Source organism: Macaca fascicularis, chromosome 8 (assembly GCF_037993035.2).
Source record: "Macaca fascicularis isolate 582-1 chromosome 8, T2T-MFA8v1.1".
NCBI classification, from domain to species: domain Eukaryota; kingdom Metazoa; phylum Chordata; class Mammalia; order Primates; family Cercopithecidae; genus Macaca; species Macaca fascicularis.
The window spans coordinates 26,270,277-26,296,939 of NC_088382.1; the positions used below are offsets into that span (position 1 = coordinate 26,270,277).

At 44.9% G+C, this 26,663-nt stretch overlaps 1 protein-coding gene across 1 annotated transcript in view; it reads right to left on the reverse strand.

The window, feature by feature from the left end:
• Nucleotides 1-5,147: 5,147 nt before the first annotated feature.
• The window catches only part of LOC102136128 (tumor necrosis factor receptor superfamily member 10D-like), a 29,703-nt gene continuing 8,187 nt past the window's right edge, over nucleotides 5,148-26,663 (reverse strand). Inside the window, exons 2-9 of the mRNA XM_065518990.2 lie at nucleotides 25,315-25,417; nucleotides 18,274-18,387; nucleotides 17,432-17,543; nucleotides 16,145-16,395; nucleotides 15,538-15,569; nucleotides 14,923-15,009; nucleotides 7,974-8,047; nucleotides 5,148-7,790 (exon numbers count right to left, since the gene is read on the reverse strand). Coding sequence (XP_065375062.1) covers nucleotides 7,991-8,047; nucleotides 14,923-15,009; nucleotides 15,538-15,569; nucleotides 16,145-16,395; nucleotides 17,432-17,543; nucleotides 18,274-18,387; nucleotides 25,315-25,417 — 756 coding nt within the window. The 3' untranslated portion in view covers nucleotides 5,148-7,790; nucleotides 7,974-7,990. The remainder of the gene's footprint in view (nucleotides 7,791-7,973; nucleotides 8,048-14,922; nucleotides 15,010-15,537; nucleotides 15,570-16,144; nucleotides 16,396-17,431; nucleotides 17,544-18,273; nucleotides 18,388-25,314; nucleotides 25,418-26,663) is intronic.

The following is a 26,663-nucleotide window of genomic DNA, read 5'->3' on the forward strand; positions in this document are numbered from 1 at the left end:
GCTTCACTCACGGGCGCTATGGTAGAGCTAGGTGGCGGCAAACAGATTCTGAGGGATGATTTAGCTTGTAGAATGGAGCAAACATCACCAGCTCAGGGACTACAAGGAGGATTAAATGAGATGTGTGTGAAATGTTCTACATACACTACCCAATGATATATAAGTTGAGTCTGGAATACAAACTTATATTTTCCGTTTTTTGTTTTTTTGGTTTTTTTTTAGACGAAGTCTCACTCCATCACCAGGCTAGAGTGCTAGAGTGCAGTGGCGCGATCTCAGCTCACTGCAACCTCCGCCTCCAAGGTTCAAGTGATTCTCCTGCCTCAGCCTCCTGAGTAGCTGGGACTACAGGCATACACCACCATGCCCAGCTAATTTTTGTATTTTTTGTAGAGACGGGGTTTCACCATGTTGGCCAGGATGATCTTGACCTCTTGACCTTGTGATCCGCCTGCCTTGGCCTCCCAAAGTGCTGGGATTACAGGCATGAGCTACTGCACCAGGCCACAAATTTATATTTTCTAATATCTTCATGAAAAAAGTAAAAAGAAATACATGATATTAATGTTCATGACATTTTATTCAATGTAATATAGCCAACATTTTCTCATTTCAACATGTAATTAATGTACAATAAAGTATTAATGAAACATTTTACATTCTTTAGTACACTAAATTCTTCTTCTTTTTTTTTTTTTTTTTGAGACACAGTCTCGCTCTGTCGCCCAGGCTGGAGTACAGTGGTGCGATCTCAGCTCATGGTAAGCTCCACCTCCCGGGTTCACGCCATTCTCCTGCCTCAGCCTCCCTAGTAGCTGGGACTACAGGCGCCCGCCACCACGCCTGGCTAATTTTGTTTTCATATTTTTAGTAGAGATGGGTTTCACTGTGTTAGCCAGGATGGTCTTGATCTCCTGACCTCGTGATCCGCCTGCCTTGGCCTCCCAAAGTGCTGGGATAACAGGCATGAGCCACTGCGCCTGGCCTACATTCTTTTGTTTTGTTTTGTTTTGTTTTGTTTTTGAGAGTTTTGCTTTTGTTGGCCAGGCTAGAGTGCAATGGCGCGTTCTCAGCTCACCGCAATCTCCTCCTCTGGAATTTAAGTGATGCTCCTACCTCAGCCTCCTGAGTAGCTGGGATTACAGGCATGCGCTATCACGCCCGGCTAATTTTGTATTTTTAGTAGAGACAGGGTTTCTCCATGTTGGTCAGGCTGGTCTCAAATTCCCAACCTCAGGTGATCCGCCTACCTCTGCCTCCCAAAGTGCTAGGATTACAGGTGTGAGCCACCGTGCCCGGCCTAGTACACTAAATTTTTGAAATAGGGCGATCAAATTGCTCATCAAATTCAGGTTAGCCTCAGCTGGAGTGCGCAGGAGTCCCTGGGCCAGTGCCTGTCATGCAGGACTCCGCAGTCCTTCAGGAGGCCCTCTAGCTGACGTAGGCCCTGAACTACAGCCAGGAGGGAAGGTGAAAGAGGAAGGGAAAGACAGATCGGTGTAAGGTGGTGTTAGGGGACAAGGTCGGATACAGTAGGGGAAGGAGAAAAGGGTGGGAGAAGAAGATTTAGGATTCTATTGGTCTGATGAGAAATGGCATAACTATAAGACAATCCCATTCATGATGACTACAAAGAATAAAATAGAAAGATAAACCCTTGACAGAAGCAGGAAGCTTGAGCCCAGGAGGTCAAGGCTGCAGTGAGCCCTGTGCTCCAGCCTGGGTGACAGAGTGAAACTGTCTCAAAAAAAAAAAAAATTACTGAAGAATTTTACATTGCCTTTTGTCCAGGAGGGGACTTTCATAAGATTATAATGAATGACAAAATAAATATATCAATAGCTTAAGTTTCTTAACATTAAAAATTCTGCACCTGAAAATATTTGACCAAATAAAATGGCAAACAAGAAAGTAGAAACCTATTATCTGCACTTGAGAAGGTGCATGGGCAGGGACGTGTATCTCAATAGGCAGGATAAAAGTTGTAAACGGTCAGTTTGAAAAGAGAATCAAACAGCTAATAAACATGTGAAATTTAAGTCCAAAAATAAATAAATGCATATTTAAGTTAATTAATTTCTTCCTAGTTTGAGAAAACAAAAACGAAAGAACAAGCACATCAGCTCAAGACTAATGAAGTGCTGTTGGAACCAAAACCGTGCATGTGTATGTGGTGTGCACATGGGTGTGTGTGTGTGCAGGAAAAAATGCCTCTTAACACAGTAATTCTGTTTCTTTCAGGAAGCTACCTTATGAACTTGGTCAGAAAAGTTGTCCAAGATTTATTTTCAAACACAAACTTTTGGCTCTATGTCCATCTTGAGACCGTAGACTCCTATCCTCACCTTCAGAGGGGCATTCCATGGGTGTTCCTGGTGTGTGTTGGGAGTGGACCAGATTGGAGTCAAAGGTCAGGGAAAGGGGCACTGGCCTAGAGAATAGGAGTCTCTTGTAATGAAAGGCCAGAGGACACAGAGCCTTCTTGTGGAGTCCTAATTAGGGAAAGGGAGCCAGGCTGGTGGGAGCAGGGGAAAGCAAAAAGAGAAAGCAGGTAAGTATGAAACAAAAAGAAATCTTGTGGCCCCCAAATCTCTTAGCTAAAGGGAAAAGTCAAACTGAAAACTTCTTAGGGCAAACTTGCCTTTCCTTCTATTCAAAGTCACCCTCTGCTCACCGAGATAAATGCACATCTGATTGCCTCCTTTGAGGAGGCTAATCAGAAACTCAGAAGAATGTAACCATTTGTCTCTTATCTACCTATGACCTGGAAGTCCCCTCCCCGCTTGGAGTTGTCCTGCCTTTGCTTCCAGTTAACCCATCTATTCTGGACTGAACCAATGTTCATCTTACATATGTTGATTGATGTCTCAAGTCTCCCTAAAACGTATAAAACCAGCTGGGTGTGGTAGCTCACGCCTGCAATCCCAGCACTGTGGGAGGCCAAGGTGGGCGAATCACCCGAGGTCAGGAGTTTGAGACCAGCCTGGCCAATGTGGCAAACCACATCTCTACTAAAAGTACAAAAATTAGCCAGGCATAGTGGCTGGCGCCTATAATCCCAGCTACTCAGGAGGCTGAGGCAGAAGCTTGAACCCAGGAGGTGGAGGTTGCAGTAAGTTGAGATCATGCAACTGCATTCCAGCCTGGTGACAGAGCAAGACTCTGTCTCAAAAAACAAAACAAAACGCCGGGCGTGGTGGCTCAAGCCTGTAATCCCAGCACTTTGGGAGGCCGAGACAGGCGGATCACGAGGTCAGGAGATCAAGACCATCCTGGCTAACCCGGTGAAACCCCGTCTCTACTAAAAAATACAAAAAACTAGCCGGGCAAGGTGGTGTATGCCTGTAGTCCCAGCTACTCGGGAGGTTGAGGCAGGAGAATGGCGTGAACCCAAAAGGCGGAGCTTGCAGTGAGCTGAGATCTGGCCACTGCACTCCAGTTTGGGCCACAGAGCAAGACTCCGTCTCAAAAAAACAAAACAAAACAAAACAAAAAAAAACAAAACAAACAAAAACAAAACACCAAACTGTGCTCTGACCACCTGGGGCACATGTCCTCAAAACCTCCTGGGGCTATGTCAAGGGCATGCATCCTCAACCTTGACAAAATAAACTTTCTAAATTGACTGAAATCTGTCTCCGATTTTCACAGTTTGTGTAAGTCTGCCTTTCTTTGTGGTCCAGGACACAAAACCCTCCTGTGCAAATAACTCGAAATCTTCCCACACTCAGCTATCATCAGACACCTGCAAGCTGGCTCACTGCAACCTTGGCTTATCAGTACTGCACAAAGCCCTCTTCAACAGTCGTCATAAACACTAGCCTATAAAATCTCCAACAAGCCTTTGTCACTTTGCAGTCAGCTCCTCTTCTGCTGGCTTGCCCATTGCATCCTTGCTACACATTTTCCTACTTTCTCTAATAAATCTGCTTTTTTTTTTTCTTACTTTTTTTTTTTTAAATGGAGTTTTGCTCGCATCACCCAGGCTGGAGTGCAATGGTGTGATCTCAGATCACTGCAACCTCCCCTTCTGGGTTCAAGCAATTCTGTCTCAGCCTCCTAAGTAGCTGGGATTACAGGCATGCGCCACCACTCCTGGCTAATTTTTATGTCTTTTGGTAGAGACAGGGTTTCACCATGTTGGCCAGGCTGGTCCTCAACTCCTGACCTTGGGAGGAGTTGCCCTCCCAACTTGCCCTCCCAAAGTGCTTGGATTGCAGGTGTGAGCCACCGTGCCTGGTCATAAATCTGCTTTTCTTTACCTACAACTGTCTTGGTAAAATCTTTACCTCTGCACCACTGGGCCAGATACTGATCTCTCCCCTGTGACATTTATTTACTGCTGGGTGGGATAAAGGGAAGAAGAGGGAGAATGGAGGAGGAGGAAAAGCAGGGTTGGTCCAGAGAGGAGGACGGGGCTGGAAGAATGTGGAGGATGGAAACAGTAGCTCCCAGCCACCAAGGGGCAAAAGCTGGGCCACAATTGCCCCTTTCTGTTTTCTAACCTGACCGAAATTTCACCACCCACATCCTTTATAGATGTAAAAGATGCAGTCCCATGGAGGAAGGGCAGAGCCAGGAGGCAGTGGAGCTGTGGGCTCAGAGCTCAGGCATCACCTCGCCTGAGAAAGATGTTCTAGCTGAGAGGGCCTGGGCAGTGCAGGAGGGAAGCAGGGGGTAGCCTGGAGGAGTCCCACCTACCCTCGGGGGAAGGAAGACAGCATGGGGGCACACCTGGGCCTCCTGGGAGCTGTGGGCGAGAAAGAGACAGAGAGACAGAGAGAGAGAGCGAGAGCGAGAGTGAGAGAGAGAGTCCTCCAGGGCAAGGGGAGTGGGAAATGGGTCTCCCAGGTGCCTGCAGGGCTGAGCAACCTGGGTCCACTGATGGGGATACAGGTAAGGGCTGCTGTCCCTCTCCCCAGGGGGAGGAGCAGACAGGAGAGAAACAGGGAGGAGGTGCATGTGAATTCCAGTGCCCAAGAACCTGGCCCTTTAAAATCCAGGGAGTCATAGGCAGGAACCTCCCCTGACACACCAAAGGCAGAGAGGGGACAAGTAAGGAGTCCCAGCAGGAACGAAACCCTGGCCTCCTGTCACTCAGAGCTGTCACAGGAGGGGAGGATGGAAATAAACGAACACCACACCTCTTTTTATATGAGGTTTCACATTTATTTTGATCATAAACATAGGAGCATTTCATACATAACCAGGTGTTATATGTTATTTGGCCTGAGTGTAAAGCAAAACCTAAACAAACCAACCAACACCAAAAAACGCCAACAATTTCACGTTCTCAGGAAGCTTACTTTAAAGGAATAAGCTTAAACACTGATGAGGCTGATAGGCCAGATACATCTTCAAGGAAGGCCTCTGAAGAAGGGACAAGTCTCCTGCACCGAAGGCCCAGCAAAGGCAAAGACCAGGAGGCAGCAGCACCCTGTGCCTTCCAGAAGTGCAGGGGACAACGCGTGGGACGCCAGATGGAAGTGGGAGAGGATGGAAGTGCGCAGACCAGAAAGGCCATCCCCTCCTAATACTCCACAGACACAACACTCTGCATGTGCGATCTTCAGGCAATTCTAACTTTGTCCCCACCAAACCAGTCCCGGAACAAAACACATAATGCCTTGAGATGGAAAAGACTGAAACTGCTAGAATGACTACATCTGTAATTTATCCTACCACGACTGGACTGCTGTGGAAAAGGGTTTGCTGGAAAGAGGCTACAATGATTACTGAGGTTCTTAAATAAAATAATGGAACGTGACACAAGGACAAATGTGTCACCCATTTTAGGTTTCGTTGTCGTAGTGTTTAAGAACTGATATTTCTGAGATGAGTCAGATGCTTACAGAGAAACCAAGCGACTCAAATAGGGAATCTGTACCCTAAAATGCAGCCCAGGGACTCAGGGTCACAGACCACCAGGGAGAGGGGCCCATCCACTCCTGAGTCAGCAAACATTTCACACCATTCCCAAGCACCATCCACTCCTCCCTCCTGATGCCATGGCAGATCCCGGGGCAGATAAACACCTGCTCTGCCCTGAGTCCAAAGGAGGCCCAAGATTCACTAATATTCAACGGTAATGGTGCTTGAAAGAGAAGCTCTTCACAGTCTCAGATCTAACTTAATTCTCACTGTCCTCATCTGCTGTGGACACGTAGGAAGATGCAGTCCCATGACGGTCCCAGCAGGACAAACCAGACACATGGCTTCCCAAAAATACCATGCTCTTCAAAATCCTGGGCATATGTCAACATCGATTTATAAATAAATATAAATAAATATTTATTTATAAATAAATACGGCTATATACCTCTAAAATCAAGTAAGACAGGCTGGCCCCCTGAGAAGTTGCCAGTCATCAAACCCTCGTCCAGTCTCAGGGCGTAGGAGGGAGAACTGGAACACAGTCAGTGCCTCCCACGGAGGGAGGATTTCTCCCTCCATCACTAGTTATATTTCCAGTGATTTTTCACTGCTGATTTGTATCCAGGCAACCTATGTAAATAACCTAAAAAGTGCATTTTCTAAAGTTCATCCATGCTTACATTTACATCATTACACAAAAATCGGAAAATAGAAAGATGTACATCATACAGTAATAAGCAATACAAATGTTTCTCTAATTAAGGTGGGGGTAAGCCCCAATAATCCCATCTTAACGCTCAAAACTCTAAGTCGAACCCTCATAAGTCCATATGCTCATGACTTAGCATAGGGCTATGTCTTGATAATCTCATCATTAACTCAAAAATATCCTAAACTGAAAATACAGCTAATAACTAGATAGATAAAACCATTCTAAAGTGAAAAAACTGTAAGATAAACCATTGTGGCTGTGCAGCATCTATAGTTAGATGTCATTAAATGCACATAGCAGTAGAGATGGAGCTTGCAATATAAGAAATTTAAAAAAGGACTTGTCTGGCTCACGCCTGTAATCCCAGCACTTTGGGAGGCCGAGGTGGGCGGATCACAAGGTCAGGAGATCGAGACCATGGTGAAACCCCGTCTCTACTAAAAATAGAAAAAATTAGCCGGGCGCAGGGGCGGGCGCCTGTAGTCCCAGCTACTCGGGAGGCTGAGGCAGGAGAATGGTGTGAACCCGGGAGGCGGAGCTTGCAGTGAGCCGAGATTGCGCCACTGCACTCCAGCCTGGGCGACAGAGCGAGACTCCGTCTCAAAAAAAAAAAAAAAAAAAAAAAGGACTTGTCGCATGATGAAGAACTGGAAAGAATGACATCCTAAAACTACTTTTTTTTCTTTTTAAATTGAGACGGAGTTTCACTGTGTTGACCAGGCTGGTCTCAAACTCCTAAACTCAAGTGATCCACCAGCCTCAGCCTCCCAAAGTGGTGGGATTACAGGCATGAGCACTTGGACGAAAACGACCCTTAATACACAATCGTATAACTCTATGCTGCCAAGAGTCTTACACAAATTTCCCCAGTTTCCTTATCACACACAGTATTTCATAAAAATTACTTCAAGTGTGTTGACAAAGTTCTAGGATCTTTGGTAAGCTACACCATATTGGATCGCAGAGTTAGTTGAGGCATGGTTCAAGTACTGGACTGTCTCTTCCAGGCTGCCTCCCCTTCTAGAAGAAAAGGTAAACGAGGAAAGCTCTAGTTTCCTGAAGAGATGCTTTCACAGGGACGACATAGCAAAGCCTGCGTCATCTTCTTCATAAAAGAGCTTCTCGGAGTCCACCATGTGGTCCTGAATTGTTTCCTTTGCATGTCCTTCATCCAGTGTTGCCGAGGCATCCAGCAAGGTGTTGACTGAGAAGAGAGAAGAGATTTAGGGTCTCGATGCTCCAAGGACAATCAGCACAGGATTGACATGGGACCCCCTGCTTCCAGCAGTGAATGCTCCAGAAGAGCCCTCTCGCTATAGGGACAGCAGGTAGGACACTGTCCCTATTCCCTGTCCTCCTGCTGCGTCTCAAGGCACAAAACGCTTACTCTTAGTGGGCTCAGCGTCATTCACTGGAACCAGCAGCGTCCTCTGACACCCGCCGTTCAGCTACTGCCTGTTCCTGTAACACACAGTGGGGAATGCTCTGGTCAGAGTCAGGAGTCCTGCAGTCCAGTACTGACCCTGACCACCAGCCAGCAAGAGACCTGCAGCGCTTCCCATCTCGGGTCTCCATGGAGATGGAGACAAACCTCTGGTCCTGCATAGCTCTTGGGCTCTGTGTGCTGGTGACTCATTGAGACATAAGTGGCATGCAGTAAATGTTCACTTTGTAAGTGTTCTGCCCAACTTTGACTACTGTATACGCCTGGGTAATTATCCCCTGATCAAGACACAGAACATTGCCACCACCCCAGAAAGTCCCCTTCTGCCCCATCTAATCAACTCCCACCCACCCTCACAGGAAAAGATCACTTCCTTACACAATTCTCACCAGCAGAAGTCTCGGCAGAAGAGTATATATGAGAGCACCCAGGAAAACCTAACAAAATGATTTATTCCAAGACTGTAAATGACCTTTGATCATTAATACTGTACCATATCCATAGTGTAATTAAATAACACAGCAGTCTCCATGGATCCTGGAGAGACATTTGATAAAATTAAACACCAATTCTGATCTTTTTCAGAACCTTTTAGAATAGTAGGTTGCGTTCTTGATTATGAGAATTTCTATATGAAACCAAAAGTGAACGGCATTCCTCAGGGTGACACTTTGGAGGTCTTCTCCAGAAATCAAATCAGGACCCAAACACCTGCCTTCCCTAAGCACAGCTGAACATGGTTCTGAAAGGTCTGGCCTAGGCAACAAGATGGAAAATTAAAATGAGGCGAGACTCTTGGAAGAGGGCAGACACAATAATCACTATTTTCAATGTCATTTAAAATCCCTAAGAATGAAACTACAATACTGAAATAGAAATGTATGTTTGGAGGAAAGTTAAAAACATAGCAGATGCAATAAATTAGCAAACAGAATTACAAGGCTATCCAACTCATGCTGGATACGAAACACTAAACAGCCATAAGCAACAGGAATAATTGATTTGAAGAGGAACACAAATCACAATTCAGTTACAATAAAATACTTCACACCAAATATTATCTCCTTTGATAAGGAAATACTGAATATCTATTTCTGAATAAATATGCTGAATATTATTATACAGAATAAATATTATACTGAATATTATAAATATTATAATTTTTATTTATTATAAATAAATATTATACTGAATATTATACTAAATATTATACTATTATAAAATAGTCAGTATTTCTAGATTAATTTTTTATTTTAAAGCGAATTGACAAAAATGCCACTGAGTTTTTTCAGGAGGGAAAGATGGAGGAAATCTTTTAACTGCAAATTTTATCTGGGTAAAATAATACATTTTGAAAAAGTATGGAAGAGGTGTTTGCTCTTTTGGATATTAAAAAACATTAGAAAGTTCCCATTGGAACATGCCTCACAATGGTAAGAGCCATCTATGACAAACCCACAGCCAACATCATACTGAATGAGCAAAAGCTGGAAGCATTCCCCTTGAGAACTGGAGCAAGACAAGGATGCTCACGCTCACCACTCCCATTCAACATAGTACTGGAAGTCCTAGCCAGAGCACTCAGGCAAGAGAAAGAAAGAAAAGGCATCCAGATATGAAATGAAGAAGTCAAAACTCTTCATGGACGATATGATTCTACACCTTGAAAACCCTGAAGACTCCACTAAAAGGCTCCTGGAACTAATAAACAGCTTCAACAAAATTTCAGGATACAAAATCAATGTATAAAAATCAGTAGCACGGGGCACCGTGGCTCACACCTGTAATCCCAGCACTTTGGGAGGCGAGGCAGGTGGATCACGATGTCAGGAGTTCAAGACCAGCATGACCAACATGGTGAAACCCTGTCTTTACTAAAGAATACAAAAATTAGCCAGGTGTAGCCAGGTGCAGCCAGGTGCAATGGCTCACACCTGTAATCCCAGCACTTTGGGAGGCCAAGGCGGGCGGATCACAAGGTCAGGAGATCGAGACCATCCGGGCTAACACAGTGAAACCCCATCTCTACTAAAAATACAAAAAATTAGCTGGGCATGGCGGGGTGCACCTGTAGTCCCAGCTGCTCCTGTAGTCCCAGCTGCTCAGGAGGCTGAGGCAGGAGAATGGTGTGAACCTGGGAGGCGGAGCTTGCAGTGAGCTGAGATCCTGCCACTACACTCCAGCCTGGGCGACAGAGCGAGACTCTGTTTCAAAAAAAAAAAAAAAAAAAATTAGCCGAGCGTGGTGGCACCTGCCTATAATCCCAGCCTCTCAGGAGGCTGAGGCCGGAGAATCGCTTGAACCCGGGAGGCAGAGGTTGCAGGGAGCCAAGATCGCACCACTGCACTCCAGCTTGGCAACAGAGCGAGACGCTATCTCAAAAAGAAAGAAAAATCAGTAGCATGTCTATATACCAATAATGTTCAGGCTGAGGACCAAATCAAGAACACAATCCCATTTACAACAGACATACACACACACACACACAATACCTAGAAATACCTCTACCCAAGGATATGAAAGATGTCTAGGAGAATTGCAAAATTCTGCTAAAAGAAATCATAGATAACGTGAACAAATGGAAAAACATTCCATGCTCATGGATTGGAAGAATTAAAATGGCTAAAATAGGCATACTGCCCAAATCAATCTACAGATTTAATACTATTCCTATCAAACAACCAATGTCATTTTCCACAGAAATGGAAAAAATTATTCTTACCTTCATATGGAATCATAAAAGAGCCTGAATAGTCAAAACAATCCAAAGATAAATGAACAAATCTAGAGGCATCATGTTACCCAATTTCAAGCTACACTCTAAGGCTACCATAACCCAAACAACATGATATTGGTACAAAAATAGACACATCGCCAATGGAACAGAATAGAGAACTTAAAGCTGCACAACCACAGCCATCTAATGTTTGACGAAGTGGACAAAAATAAGCAACGAGGAAAGGACTCCTGATACAGTTTGGCTGTATTCCGTCACAAATCTCATCTTGAATTGTAGCTCCTATAATCCCCACATATCATGGCAGGGAACTGGTGGGAAGTAACTGAATCATATGGACGAGTTGTTCCGGTTCTGCTCTTGTGATAGTGAGTAAGACTGACAAGAGCTGATGGATTTATAAAGAGCAGTCCCCTGCACACGCTCTCCTGCCTGTCTCCATGTAAGATGTGCCTTTGCTCATCCTTCACCTTAGGCCCTGATTGTGAGGCCTCCCCAGCCATGCGGAACTGTGAGTCCATTAAACCTCTTTTTCTTTATAAATTACCCAGTCTCAGGTATTTCTTCACAGCAGTATGAAAATGGACAAATACAACTCCCTAGTCAACAGAAGATGCTTCGGATATTTGGCTAGCCATATGCAGAAGAATGAAAACTAGACTCCTACTTTTCACCATATACACAAATTAACTCAAGGTGCATTAAAGGTTTAAAGGTAAAGCTTACCTTCAAAGTTCGTGGTTTAAAGGTTAACTATAAGAATCCTAGAATATAACCTAGAAAACACCCTTCTGGACATCAGCCATGGCAAAGAATTTATGATTAAGTCTTCAAAAGCAATGCAATAAAAACAAAAATTGTCAAGTGGCATCTAATTGAACCAAAGACCTTCTGCACAGCAGAAGAAACTATCAACAGGCCAGGCGTGGGGGCTCACACCTGTAATCCCAGCACTGAGAGGACGAGGCAGGCAGATCACCTGAGGTTAGGAGTTCAAGACCAGCCTGACCAACAAGACAAAACCTCTACCAGAAATACAAAAATTAGCTGGGCATGGTGGTGTGTGTACCTGCAATCCCAGCTAACTGGGGGCTGAGGCAGGAGAATCACTTGAACCTGGGAGGTGGAGGTTGCAGTGAGCTGAGATCATGCCACTGAACTCCAGCCGAGGTGACAGAGCGAGAGTTCATCTCAAAAAAAAAAAAAAAAAGTATCGACAGAGTAACAGACAACCTACAGAATGGGAGCAAGTATCTGCAAACTATGCATCTGACAAAGGTCTAATATTCAGGAGTTATATACAACTTAAATGAACACACAGAAAACAACCCCATTAAAAATAGGCAAAAGACATAAACAGGCATGTCTCAAAAGGAGACATATAAGTGGCCAAAAACATATGAAAAAATGCTCATCATCATGAACCATGAGAAATGCAAATCAAAAGTACAATGAGATACCATCTCATACAGTCAGAATGGCGATTATTAAAAAGCCAGTAACAGGCTGGGCGCGGTGGCTCACACCCGTAATCCCAGCACTTTGTGACGCCGAGGCGGGCAGATCACGAAGTTAGGAGATCGAGACCATCCTGGCTAACACAGTGAAACCCCGTCTCTACAAAAATTACAAAAAATTATCTGGGCATGGTGGCGGGTGCCTGTAGTCCCAGCTACTTGGGAAGCTGAGGCAGGAGAATGGCATGAACCCGGGAGACAGAGCTTGCAGTGAGCCGAGATAGCGCTACTGCACTCCAGCCTGGGTGACAGAGCGAGACTCCGTCTCAATAAAAAAAAAAGAAAGAAAGAAAGAAAGAAAAATAAAGCCAGCAACAATAAATGCTGGCGAGACTATGAAGAAAAAGGATCATTTATATACTTTTGGTGGGAATGTAAATTAGTTCGGCCACTATGGAAGGGAGCTTGGAGATTTCTCAAATAATTTTAAAACAACTACTATTTAACACAGCAAACCCACTACTGGGTACATATAGAAAACAAATCTGCCAGGCGCGGTGGCTCACACCTGTAATCCTAGCACTTTGCCAGGCCGAGGCGGGTGGATCACGAGGTCAGGAGTTCAAGACAAGCCTGGCCAAGATGGTGAAACCCCATCTGTACTAAAAATACAAAAAAATAGCTGAGCATAGGGGCACGTGCCTGTGATCCCAGCTACTCTGGAGGCTTAGGCACAGAATTGCTTAAACCTGGAGGGACGGAGGTTGCAGTGAGCCGAGATCGTACCACTGCACTCCAGCCTGGGTGACAGAGCGAGACTCCATCTCAAAAAAAAAAAAAAAAAAAAAAAAAAAAAAAAGGAAAACAAATCATTCTACCAAAAAACACCACTATCCATAATAGCAGTGACATGGAATCAACCTAGCTTCCCATCAACAGTGGATTGGATGAAGAAAATGTGGTATACATACACCATGGGATACTACACAGCCATAAAAAAGAATGAAATCATATTGTTTACAGCCACATGGATGAAGCTGGAAGCCATCATCCTAAGTGATTTAACGTAGGAACGCAAAACCAAATACCGCATGTCCTCACTTATAAGTGGGAGCTAAACATCAGGTACTTACGAACATAAAGTCGGCAACAATAGACACTGGCGACTACCAGGGCGGGGAGGGAGGGAGGGAGGAAGGGTTGAAAAACTAACTGTTGGATACTATGCACACAACCTGGATAAAATCATTCATACCCCAAATTTCAGCATCAAACAATATAACCAGGTAACAAATTTGCATAAGTACCCCCGAATCTAAATAAATTTGAAAAAGGAAAAAGAAAAAATGAAAACAAGTTTCCCTCAGCAGTGTATTATATGTAACATAATCCCTGTAATGTAAACAAAATGTACATATGCTTGTATGAAAATACGTGGCATATGCATAAAGATTTCCACAAAGAACACAAGATATTCTCTGTTGCATTTACCTGAATTAAGAAGGGCTGGGGCTGGAGGAAGTGTTGGGGGACTACCACTATGACTGAGAACTTTCCTGTAGTGTGGCAGACGTGTGGCTCTGCATTTACCACTTTCAAAAAATATGCAACGTGGTCAGGTGCAGTGGCTTATGCCTGTAATCCCACCATTTTGGGAGGCCAAGGTGAGAGGATGACTTGAGGCCAGGAGTTTGAGACCAGCCTGGGCAACATAGCAAGATCAGATCTCTACAAATTACAAAACAAAGGTGCAATGCGGTTCAGCAGCATGGAGTAATTGCTGACATTTTTTGTTTGTTTTCTTCCCTTTTAATACTTCATTAAAAAAAAAACATGGGGTGTAGCTATAGGAAAGGAAGAAAACAGGTGGAAAGTGATCCTTGTCCAGAAAAGCATTTGACAAATGATCAAAGAGGAGCCAAAAGCAGAGAACAAGAGGAGAATCCCTTCTTAAACAGGCGAGGAGGAAGGAGACAGTGACTCAGAACAGTTCAGAGAGTTCCTCACTTCACACAGCATCACAAAAGAAATGGCACCTACATTCCACTGGTGAATGCTACAAACCAAATCGTTCTTTAAAAGTCCATAAGAAATTAGATAGGATCATCTTATCTTGAAGGAAAGAACTTTCGAAGCTTAAAAAAAAAAAAAAAGTGTGTCCAGATTTCACACCTACTTGATGTCATATCAAAACTGGTGAATCCAAGTGAATAGATACGTGTGTTTGCGTAATACAAAAGCACTTCTACGCACTGACTCAGAAATCCTACTTCCTCCCAGAAGCCTCCTTACATACTTGAGCAGATATCCGGACAAAGATTTACTGTGAAGTATGTTCAATGTAGTGAGAATTTTGAAGTACATCCAAAACTTCTGCTGTTTCAAGCAGGGGCTCCCTGAGTTTTGTTAAGAGCACACGATAGAGACTGTGCAGCCTTAGCCAGTCATCAAAGAACCCTGTGACACCCACTGTATGCCTGTGGAGATCCAGGTTCTGGGGACAAGGAATAAGAAGCAGATGTCCTGCAGACTGGCACAGTCACCACCTCAGTGCAGCTGCTCCATCCCCTGCAGTCCCTTCTCCCAAAGGCTTCATGTCCCCTTGGGCCAGGAGAACAGAGGCACTGCCATCTCCCACTGTCCTCAAAGTCCTGTGCAGGCAGCAGGCCAGGCATGGCACAGTCCCTGCTCAACTCACCAGCAGATGCTGTGGCTCCTCTGGCAACTGTACAGTCACATCTGTTGGCTCTGCTGGCTCCTGACCTTTGATTTCCTGCTCAGAGACCTGGGTGGGATGCAAGAATCTGGTACTCAGGGTCTCTTTGTGGGCATTGTCCTCTGTCCCGTGAAGGGACATGAACTCGTGAAGGACGTGAACACCAGAAAAAGTCCTTGGGAAGGCAAACAGCCCACTCCAGTCCACACCCAGGGCTCAGCTTCAAGGTCCCCAGTTGGCAGCTGGACCTGCCATCCCCAATCCCTTCCAATGAGGTCACCCCAGGCAGCTGAGGCTCAGCACATCCAGCATCCACTGCTGAGGTGGGTCAGGTGGGCACCCCATCCCCACGGGGCCAGCTGTGGAGTGATGGTGTCACCCAGGCTGCAGGAAGGACGGGGCTGCAGCACGGCCCGCCAGTCTGTGTGCTGCTCAAAATGGCCATGTGTCCCCCACAGTCAGCCCAGATACCCCAGGCCACGTCAGAGAGTCAGGGCAGCTACGAGGACAAGGAATTGTGCCCACCCGGGCTCGGCAGTGGTCGGGAAGCAGTTCCTGAACCCATGAAGCCCCCAGTTTCTGGAGAAACCAACTTACTCTGTGCACACGTTCGGGGTCCCCTCCACCACCTAGAAGAGAAGGAGTCTCCATAGCAGGCAGGGAGGGGCCCACACAGCACCTCCCTCCCAGAGGACAGCGGGGCACAGGGGTAGGCTGGGGGCAGGGACACTGGACAAGGAGCCCTGGGGCTGGGAACAGGAATAGGGCCTTGCAATTCGGGGACACCCTGAGGAAGGGGGATGAGAAGGGGAACTAGAGTAAAAACCAACACGTGGAAAATCTCTATGTTCTGTTCTGACCAAGGCTGAATGAATCCTGCAACCACTTCTCATCCTGACCCTTGTCACCCAGTTGAAGAGCCGACCGCCCCCTGCCTGGCTGGGCCTGAAGGTGGGAGGAACTGGCCCTGCCCTCCTACACTTGGCTGGGAGATGAGGGGACCCCCAGCCCTGAGAGAAGCGATGAGACCAGGGTCCTGGGGGATACACGGGATGTGGGGATGGGGCGATCACAAGGAGGAAGATTGAGCCAGGCTTGAGACACTTGGACCAGGGGCATGGATGGGGATTACTGTCTGTGGGAACAGAGTGGGAGGGGGCAGGGCAGACAGTGTCCAGCGCCCCCACCCTCAGCCAGCACCTACGTGAGCAGATGCCTTTCAGTGAAGAAATGTGTTTCTTCCGACGTAAAATGTAAACAAACACAACCGCAAACAGAATGATGACTGTAACGATGCCGCCTATGAGGAGACCGCGACAGGCAGGAGTCCCCAGGCTGGTGGTCACTGTGTCCTCCGCCACTGCGGTTTTCTCAGTGGAAGTGGCAGCTGATGTAGTGCAGTTGATGTCACTCCAGGGCGTACAATCACTGACCTTGATCATCCCTCTGGGACACCTGGGTACACACAGGGACGGAGACGGGGACTCCTGATGGAAAGCTGGCCAGGTGAGATGAAAGAGGAGCCACCCTCCCTGCCTAATGTCCTTGAGAAGACGTCAGAGGAGGACAGGCTCCTCGTGTCTGCAGGGGGTCCCCCTATGCTCCCTTCTTGAGGCTGGGGAAGGGTCTGAGCATGCGCACTTCAGCCCCTTGGCCTCCCTGCTCTGGGGTCAGAGCTGCAGCTCCAGGAGCCTTCTGTGCTGGGCACACACGGAGCTTCCCTGGGCTGCAGGGGAGGCTGCCTTAGGAGGAGCCACACTCCAGGGGAAGATCACAAGCCCCTGTGGCCACAAGCTGAGCCCCTTCCTCCAGTTAACCCACAGTACCAGTGAGCCCTCACCCCACCCTGTCTGCTGCTGGTTCCTCCCAATCACAGCAAACAGTGGAGGGCCAGAGAAAAGCAAGTTCCTCTTTGCCCCTAAAACCCAAATAGGAAAAAGAAGGACTTATTGAGAAGTCAGGGACCAGGAGTGAGGCCGGCGGGGTGGGCTTAGGTCCTCATGGGAACTTAAGGCACCTCCACCCACGGCCTTAATATCACTTTTGTGAGCTACAGGCACTTTTTCCTTCATGGGTCCCCGCCTGCATAAAAAATATGAAAAATTACATTTCTTAAAGCAATTTGGAATAAGGACAAATACAAGCCACACTGGATCAAGTGTTTCTTCTGATTTCAAAGGAAATCCCATTTCCTAGATCCCCTGAAAAGGTTCAAGGGACCTAGAAAGTCACCTCCCGTGCCCAGTGAACAATTCAGCCTGGCCAAAGGGACTCATGCTGGGGAGGGGTGGGTAGGGGCTGCTGCAGGGGGTAGGGCTGGGACAGGCAGATGGACCAGGAAGGGCCACTGCAGGCTCAAGAGACTCCAAAGGCTCAGGGATGCCTCATGGGGCTGGAGGCTCCACGGGGTAAGCGGAGATAGGGGTACCAGGTGACTCAGATCTTCTCAGGTTCCTGACAGCTGTCGGGAGCCCCTTGGCTGCTGTCTCACCCTGTGCTGCACTTCCGACACATCTCAGTGGAATTGCCATTCCAGAAACTTCCTGGTTTGCACTGACACACTCTGTTGCTGGTCGTGGTGCAGGGACTCATCTCTTCTTCATCTGATGACAAAGCACAAGGTATTGGGAATGTGTTTCCCTGATGTTTCTCTTGACCCTTCCTCACCACCCCAACCCCTCCCCCTCAGCTCAGCTCAATTCAGTTCGCCAAGGAGTTCTGAGGGCCGGTTTCTGCGCCAGCACACTCAGGGCTCACACAGGACACCCACCCTGTACATAAGGACCAATACAAAAGGTCCGTGATTCATTATTCATTACATCAGATTAGGGAAAAAGCACCATTTAGATGACATGGTCAGTAGCAAAGGAGGCACAGGGTATCATCTGAGAGACTCTGCAAGGAGAGGAGCCCTTAGGTGACTTCCCAAAAAACCAGCCTGCTGGGGAGGCGGTAGAGGCCTGAGAACCTGAAGGCTGAGCAAGCCCGAGCACCTGCCAGGAACACAAAGCCCGGGGAAGAGAGCCTGGCCACAGAGCAGACCCGTGCCAACCCTAAAACTCAGCCCCATCCACTCAGCCAGGACTTCTCTGTGCTGTAATGATGCCCCCAGCTCCTTGCAGCCAATAGTTTAGAAGATTTCCCAGCCAGGTGGCATGCATCATAGAAACTATTTCTTTCCATTTTTGTTTAATCAACCAAAGTCATAATCATGAAACAGGGTGATGAAGACCAAGTTGGGCTGGAACTTGGTTCCCTGACTCATGTCGGCTACAACTCCCACCTCATTGCCCCGTACTCCACCTCTGAACGAGAGGTCCACACATTCTGTACCTGATTTACAAACTGCACATGGGAGGCAAAAAGGTTCATTGTTGGAAGCATTGGTGTAATCCACACCCTCTGTGCATGCGTTACAGGCTCCAGTAGGTTCTGATCTATGAGATCCTGGGAAGGGAGAGAAAAGCCAATGAATGGGTCACTGCAGAATTCCCAGAGGCTGAGAGTGGTGGGGAAACTTCTCTTTTGGCCCTCAGTGGAATCCAGACGGAGAAATCCACTCTTGTCATCAATTCTGCATCTATTACATACTTTTGACTGGCATTGCTGACAGAAATATAATACAAACCACAGAAATTTAAATTCTACGAGAACGATACTAAATAGGTAAAAAGAATGAAGTCAAATTAATTTTAACAATCTATTTTTAACCTAAAATATCCAGAACACTACATTTCAATATGTAATCAATACAAATCTTTGAAATATTTTACTTTTGTGTTTTTGTTGTTCTTGTGCTATTGTTGTTGTTTGTTTTTTGGAGACGGATTTTGGAGATGGAGTTTCACTCTTGTTGCACAGGCTGGACTGCAGTGGCACAATCACAGCTCACTGCAACCTCCGCCTCCCAGGTTCAAGCAATTCTCCTACCTCAGCCTCCCAAGTAGCTGGGATTACAGGCACCCACCACCACATTTGGCTAATTTTTTGTATTTTTAGTAGAGACAGTGTTTCACCATATTGGTCAGGCTGGTCTCAAATTCCTGACATCAGGTGATCCACAAACCTGGGCCTCCCAAAGTGCTGAGATTACAGGCATGAGCCACCACACACACCACACCCAGTTTACTTTTTTTAACGATAAAATAAAATAACACAATAAAATCCAACCTTGTCTACATGTGATCTGCCCATGCTGGTCCACCTGACCTGTTTGCTGTCCACTCACTATGGTGGCCCTGTCTTTGCTCAGTATCCCCCAACCCCTGCACCCTGCCGCTGTCATTCCCAGGGAGGCTGCTCAGGAGCACTATTTCTGGCTCTCTGCACAACTATCCCTGTCCAACTTTGGATACTGGCCCAAATCACCATCCTCGAGAGGCCCCACCAACCTCGTCTCTGTCTCACTCATCACCTAATTATTCTTCATGGTTCCAATCAGGAATTTCTGACTGTTATTTTGATCTGTGTATCTTAACACTATCCCAGAGAAAAGGTTCCATGAGGGCAGGGCCTCTGATAATTATCCCCATTAGCATGGTGCCTGACTGACAGAAATCATCCAACGTATCCCTATGAAATAAAGAACCATGAAGTGTAGGAAACAGAAGTCTGGAAGCACATACAGATAAGGGCATGATAAGCTAAGATATCAGTCTTAGCTTGTGCCTTCGGGCTAGCACTATAGACCCAGGATCCTGACCCAACTCCACAGATTCAGCTTCCAGGTCTGCCCTAGTCCTGGTCAGTCCCCATGAACTCAGACTCCAGGTCCTTCCCTGTGGACCCAAGGATGAGGCCCATCACAGCACCTGGCTGACATCTGCAGACCCAAGTACAAGGCCTACTCCAGTGCCAGTTCAGCCCCCATGGAGCCAGGCCTCAGGTCACCTCTCTGGATACAGGCTCTGACCACCCTTGAAACACGCCACATGGCCTGCCCAGAATCTGTGAACAGGCAGACTGGTGAAGGGAATTCCCTGACAAAGCCAGTCTGCAAATACTGGAATTAATCCCTGCTTCATCAAAGTGCACATTCGAACACATTGCCACAGGCTCCTGAGCAATCAGGGAACTGTGAGGGCATCAAAGAAACAAAATGAAGCACAAGTAACCAACCCAAAACAAACAGACATTTACAACAGCCTGACAAAGAATTGAAAACACTCATCTTAAAGAAGCTCAGTCAGCTACTAGAGAATACAGATGGACAACTAAGTCATGTCAGAAAACAATACATTATCAAAATGAGTAGTTTAATATATACAGACAGCATAATAAAGAACCAAGCAGAAATCTAAAATTAAACAACACAATATCTGAACTAAAAAATTCCACAGAGAATGTCAACAGCAGAGTTGATTAATCAGAAGAATCAGTGAGCTTGAAAACAGAGCATTTGAAATTACTAAGTCACAAGAAGAAAAAGAAAATAAAGAATGAAAAAGAGGGAAGAAAGCCAACAGTACCAATGGTTACCATGAAGCAAAATAATACATGCATTATGGTGGTCCAAGGAGCATCAGAGAAAGAGAAAGGAACAGAAAGTGTAATTAAAGAAATAATTAAAGAAAATGTCCCAAATCTGGATGGGAATGGACATCCACATTCATGAAGCCCAAAAAATCCCAAACAGATTAAATATGAAGAGATCATCATCAAGACACATCACCACAGCATCTAGTGGATCCACCTGTACAGGGCAAATTGAAGTTTTAAGGACTGCTTTTTTGCTATACTGTTGCACAAGAAGGATAAGCCTCCATTTGCTTTCTCTATGCCTTCTGTTAATCAGAAAAAGCCTGCTTCTCATTCTCAATGGTAAGTTTTACCCTGCAGTAAATAACCAAAGAGGCAGAGGCTGCGGTACAAATGCTTCAGCAAAAAAAAAAAAAAAAAAAAAAGGAGGCCTTTGCTTCTATTTCAGTAGATTTAGTGACGTAGGGGTGAGGGTATGTTTGTGTTTTTGCAGGAGATGAACAAACCATGTGGGTGCCCTCAAGATGTGCACGACCATGGAATGGGAGACTAGAGGGATCCATGGATCCCAACCATGGACCGGGTTCCCCCAGTATGAACCATGCTGAGAAACTGCTGGAGCGCCAGGGTTTTACCTTTTCTTGGGATTCAGAGGTACAACAGATGCTTAATGGACCAATGCTTTCTGACCGAACTCCTCTCTACCCTGAATACAAGAGACCCTAATGGGTAGGCAGGAATTTCATCACCCCTATTCAGCATGAAGAAGTTACAGAAGACAGACCTTCATCCTTCTGCAACCCTTAGAATTAAGTGTCCTCTTGGAAAAGGGAAGGGGGAAATAAGAAGCATTCAAACCAGACTCCATTTTGAATAAGGACGAAGAAAAATGAAGCTGGATCACCAACCGGCAAGTTAAGGCTGCACAGCCTGCAATTGCCTTCCTCAATTAATTTAAAAACAAAAAGAGGACCTTTTGGATTTGAAGTTGTGTTATGTTACTCTTAAACATCATCTGGAAGGCAGAGATGAAAATCTCACCCTTGATATTGTAAAACTAAAAGAGCAGGTTTTTGAAGCCTCTCAGGCTCACTTGAACCTGCTCCCTGGAACTGATATTTTGAAAAAGACAGCCGATGGGTCGACAATCACTCCTCTTAAATGGATTAAGGCCACTGAAAGCTCTACACTTGCAAATTTGGTTCTTACAATCATATGCTTGTGCTGTCTCCTTTTAGTCTGCAGATGCGGAAACCACCACTGGAGAGAAGCTGCCATCGAGAACAAGCAATGATAGCTGTGACAGTTTTACAAAAAAGAAAAGGGGGGCATGTTGGGAAAAAGCTGAGTGTCGGCAGAGAAGCCGAGGCAGGGCTTAGAACCTGTCCAGGGTCCAGGCTCTAAAACCCCTTGTGGCCTTTGGAATGTGTCTGAACTTGCTGGCTCCTTGCTTCTAGCACCCCCATTATCTCAAGTTTCAAAGAAAATGCTAAACCATCACAGCTGTACTTGGTACATCGTTTTCTTTCAACCCCCACATCCTCACTACCTGTTTCTTTGTTGGATCACTAATAAACAGTGTGGGCTGCCAGAGATCCGGGCCTTCACAGCCTCCATGCTAGCACTGGCCCCCTGGTCCCACTTTCTCTCTCAACTTGTGTTTTCTCATTCATTTGACTCCACCAGACTTCGTAGCCCCCACAGCCTGGTGTTGGGTCTGATCACCCCAACAGTTATTCAATCTGAAAGAACAGAACACTAACTGGATACATGAAACCACGTGAAAATATAAAACTAGGTGCTTAAAGTAAGTACATGGTCAAGTTTTTATACATTAACAAGAAACTATCTGGAAAATCCCATTTATAATAGCCACACAAAAAAATGCTTAGGAATAAATTCAACCAAGGTGGTAGCTGAATTTTTTTTTCTCATTTGGTCTTGAGGTTTTTCTCCGTAGGGAGGCTATAAACTCTAGCTTTGCCCTGATGGGGATCCAGTGGATTTCATCACAAATGTTCACAGGAAACTTCCTCATCCTGGTGGACTGTCTAATGCCTAATTAAGTGTTCATCTTGTAGGTGTCCCTTCCACAAGACAATTACTTTTACTGGCAGATGCCCCTGTGCCTCTTGTCTGACCTATGTCTAGTTTTAAGTTATCTCTACTCCTTAGGAGATAGCCACTCTTTAAAAGATAGCCACTCTTTAAAAGAAGTTAGGTTCAGATGTGTCAGGGAAAACACAGAGGAAGCAACACGACAAAACACAGGAAACACGGAAGTGCTGTATTACTTACAGACTCCAGAGAGAAGAGGAGAGCACACTTTGCAGCACTTACAAGAAGTAGGGAGCCATCCAGTCCAAGGACACTAACCAGTGTGTGGGGAGCAAGAGACAGAGAGCACCTATGGGACTAGGCCTTTATAAAGATCCATGGGCATTATAGCCTAGGCTTTCCACAGGGATTGTGGAAGACAACACCTGCAAAGAAGGTTCACACTGCTTTGGTGTGAGCTATTAGGTTTTATTGTAGTGAGCTGCTGTAGGATGTGTTGGGTTTGTGGTCAGGGAGATGAAGAACAAATGTGCTAGATCAAAAACAATTGAAGAGGGAAAGGAATTATTAACTGGGCAAAAGATGCTGTGGTATGATTGGGTTTTAAACAACTTATATCGGGCCTAAAAATGGATGTCAATGCAGAAACTCTTAAATGAATTTATGACAGAGGTGAAAGGTCTGAAAACTTTAAAACATTGAAGAAATAAATGGAAAGTGACACAAATAAATGGAAAGACAGTACATGTTCATGGATTAGAAAACTCAGTAGTGTTTAATCATCCAACTACCCAAAGTGATCTATAGATTCTGTGCAATGTCTATTAAAATTCCAATGACATTTTTCACCAAAACAGAGAAGACAATTCTAAAATTTGTATGGAACCACAAAAAACTTCAAATAGCCAAAGTGATCTTAAGCAAAACAAAGAAAAAGAACAAAGATGGAGGCATCATACTAACTGATTTTAAAATATATTACAAAGGTATAGTAATCAAAACTGAATAGTAATGGCATAAATGAAGATCAACTGATGGAATGAAATAGTGACCCCAGATATAAATCAACGCATTTACAGTCAACTGATTGTGACAAAGATACCAAGAACACCAAATGGGGAAAGGACAGCCTCTTCAATAAATGGTGTTGAGAAAATAAGTTATTGACATGCAGAAGAATGAAATAACACCCTTATCTCACATCATATGTAAAAATTAACTCAAAATGGACTAAATATTAAACATAAGGCCTGATACTGTAAAACTACTCGAAGAAAACAGGGGAAAACTCTTCAGGATGTTGATCTGCACAATGATTTCTTGGCTATGACCCCAAAAGCACAGGCAACAAAAGCAAAAATAGATGAGATTACATTAGACTAAAAAGATTCTGCACAACAAAGGAAACAATGAATAAAGTGAAGAGACAACCTACAGGTTGAGAGATCAATATCCAAAAGATCCAAGACTTTGGTTAACATCCGAAACACACAGGAACTCAAACATCTCAATAGCATGCAATCAAATCATCCAATTAAAATGGACACATGGGCAAGGGACCTGAATAGACACTTCTCAAAAGGAGACATAGAAGTGGCCAACAGATACATGAAAAAATGCTCAACATCACTAATCAGGGAAATGCAAATCAAAACTACAGTGAAATATCACTACACACCTGTAAGAATGGCTATTACCAAAAAGAGAAAAGGTAACAAGCGTCGATGATGATGGGGAGAAAAAGGAACGCTGGTACACTGTTGGTGGGAATGGAGATTAGTACAGCCATTATGGAAAACAGTATGGAGGTTCCTCAAAAACCAAAACATAGAACAACTATATGATCTAGCAATCCCACTATTGGGTATACTTTCAAAAGAAATGACATCAGTATGTTGAAGAGGTATCTTCCCTCCCATGTGCACTGGAGTATTATTTACAATGGTTAAGACATTTAATCAACCTAAGTGTCCATCGATGATGAAAAGGTACAGAAAATGTAGTACACAGACACAATGGATTACCATTCAGCCTTAACAAAGTAGCAAACTCTGTGATTTCTGACAGCACAGATGAACCTGGAGATACTATGCTAAGTGAAATAAGCCAGGCACAGAAAGACAAACACCTTATGATCTCACATATGTGGAATCTTAAAAGTTAATCTTATAGAGGTAGAGAGTAGAATGGTGATTACCAGTGCTGCAGTTGGATGGTGGGTTGGAGAGATGTTAGTAAAAGGATACAAAATTTCAGTGAGACAGGGGGAAATAAATTCAAGAGATGTATTGTGCGACATGCTCACTACAGTTATTAAAACAATGTTGGACAGTTCTTCCTTCTATTCACAGGGAATGTATTCCGTGAAACAAACTGCACATACTCTACTCCCTGATACAAATCGGGATAGTATTGCATATAACTCAGGCATATATGCTTTAACTCATCTCTAGGTTACTTGTAATACCTAATATAATAAACATGCTATGTACACAAGTGCTATACTGCATTGCTTTTTATCTACTTTTATTGATGTATTATCATTTTCATTATTTTTTCCATGTTTTTGATCTGTGTTGTTTGCAACCATGAATGCAGAACCTGCAGATGAGGAGGGCGAAGAGGGCTTATCCCAGGGCTCTGTATCCGTACAGCTGAAAATTGCTGAGTAGATTTTTAAGTGTTCTTACCACAAATACATGATAAGTATGTGAATTAGCTTGATTTAGCCATTCCGCAATGTGTACATATTTCAAAACATCATGGTGTACCCCATAAATATATACAATGCTTATCTGTCAATTAAAAGTAAACTGATTTTTAAAAATAAAAGTGCACCTGCTGGACACTTCTCCTCGAGGCTGCGCCTCTGTTGCTGTGAGGCCACTGGCGGCGGGGGAACTTCGTCCTGCCGGGAGATGGTGGCAGAGTCAACTTGGACCTGTGGGGACAAGGCAGAGATGGGCGTGAGTGGCTTCCAGACCTCACCTCTCCCAGGCTCTGTCTCACATTGCCTTCACCCCAAGTGACAAAACCCATCAGAGCTTGGACTTCTTTCCAGCTCCAAACTTTCATTCTTTTGCATCCGTGTTTGTACCTCGGCCTGTTAGGGCAGCTATTTTCTATAAAGAAAAACGCATCTGTGTCCTTTTCTCATATTATAACATAAAATATCTTTACCCCAGAAAATGTGAGCAGAAGAGTTATTTTTTTTTTTATAGAGTCTTGCTATGTTGCCCAGACTAGAATGCAGTGGCTAGTCACAGGTGTGATCATAGTCCACTACAGCATGGAACTTCTGGCCTTAAGTGGTCCTCCTGCCTCAGTCTCCAAAGTAATTTGGATAACAGGGACACACCACTGTGGTTGGCAAGAAAAGATTTTATAAGAATATAAAAGGGCAGGCGCGGCTTCTCATGCCTATAATCCCAGCACTTTGGGAGGCCGAGGGGAGCGGATCATGAGGTCAGGATATCGAGACCATCCTGGCTAACACAGTGAAACCCCGTCTCTACTAAAAACACAAAAAATTAGCTGGGCATGGTGGTGGGTGCCTATAGTACCAGCTACTTGGGAGGCTGAGGCAGGAGAATGGTGTGAATCCGGGAGGCAGAGCTTGCAGTAAGCCGAGATCATGCCACTGCACCTGGGCAACAGAGCGAGACTCCGTCTCAAAAAAAAAAAAAAGAATACAAAAAACACATGAGCCCTTCAAGCAGAAATAGCATCTAATATATTTAGTTTGATCAAGTGTTTAATTTACTAGTGGGCGAATTCTGTCTCTCTTTCTCTCTCACACACACACACAAACACACACATAAAGATACACAGTTTTACAAATGAGGGTTATAATATAACCTTAAAGAAAGTCAGGATATAGCATCAAACATTAAGTAATTTCTGCTTTACAAAGGACTTTGACAAGCTGTTCCCACTAAATATCAAAGAGTGACACGAAAAGATGAAACAGCAATTCAGGGATTCCGGCCATGATCTGTGTGTTATAAATGACAACGAGAAGACAACTGGAGAATCAGAACAGAGTCTGCTTATTAGATAGTGGTAATGTGTTGATGTTAATTTCCTTGCTTGTAGAAAGTACACAATAAATAATTCAATAATAGCTTTCATCATGCCAACAGTTATTTTTCAATTTTTTGTGTATAGTTTTTGTAACTTTTAAGTTG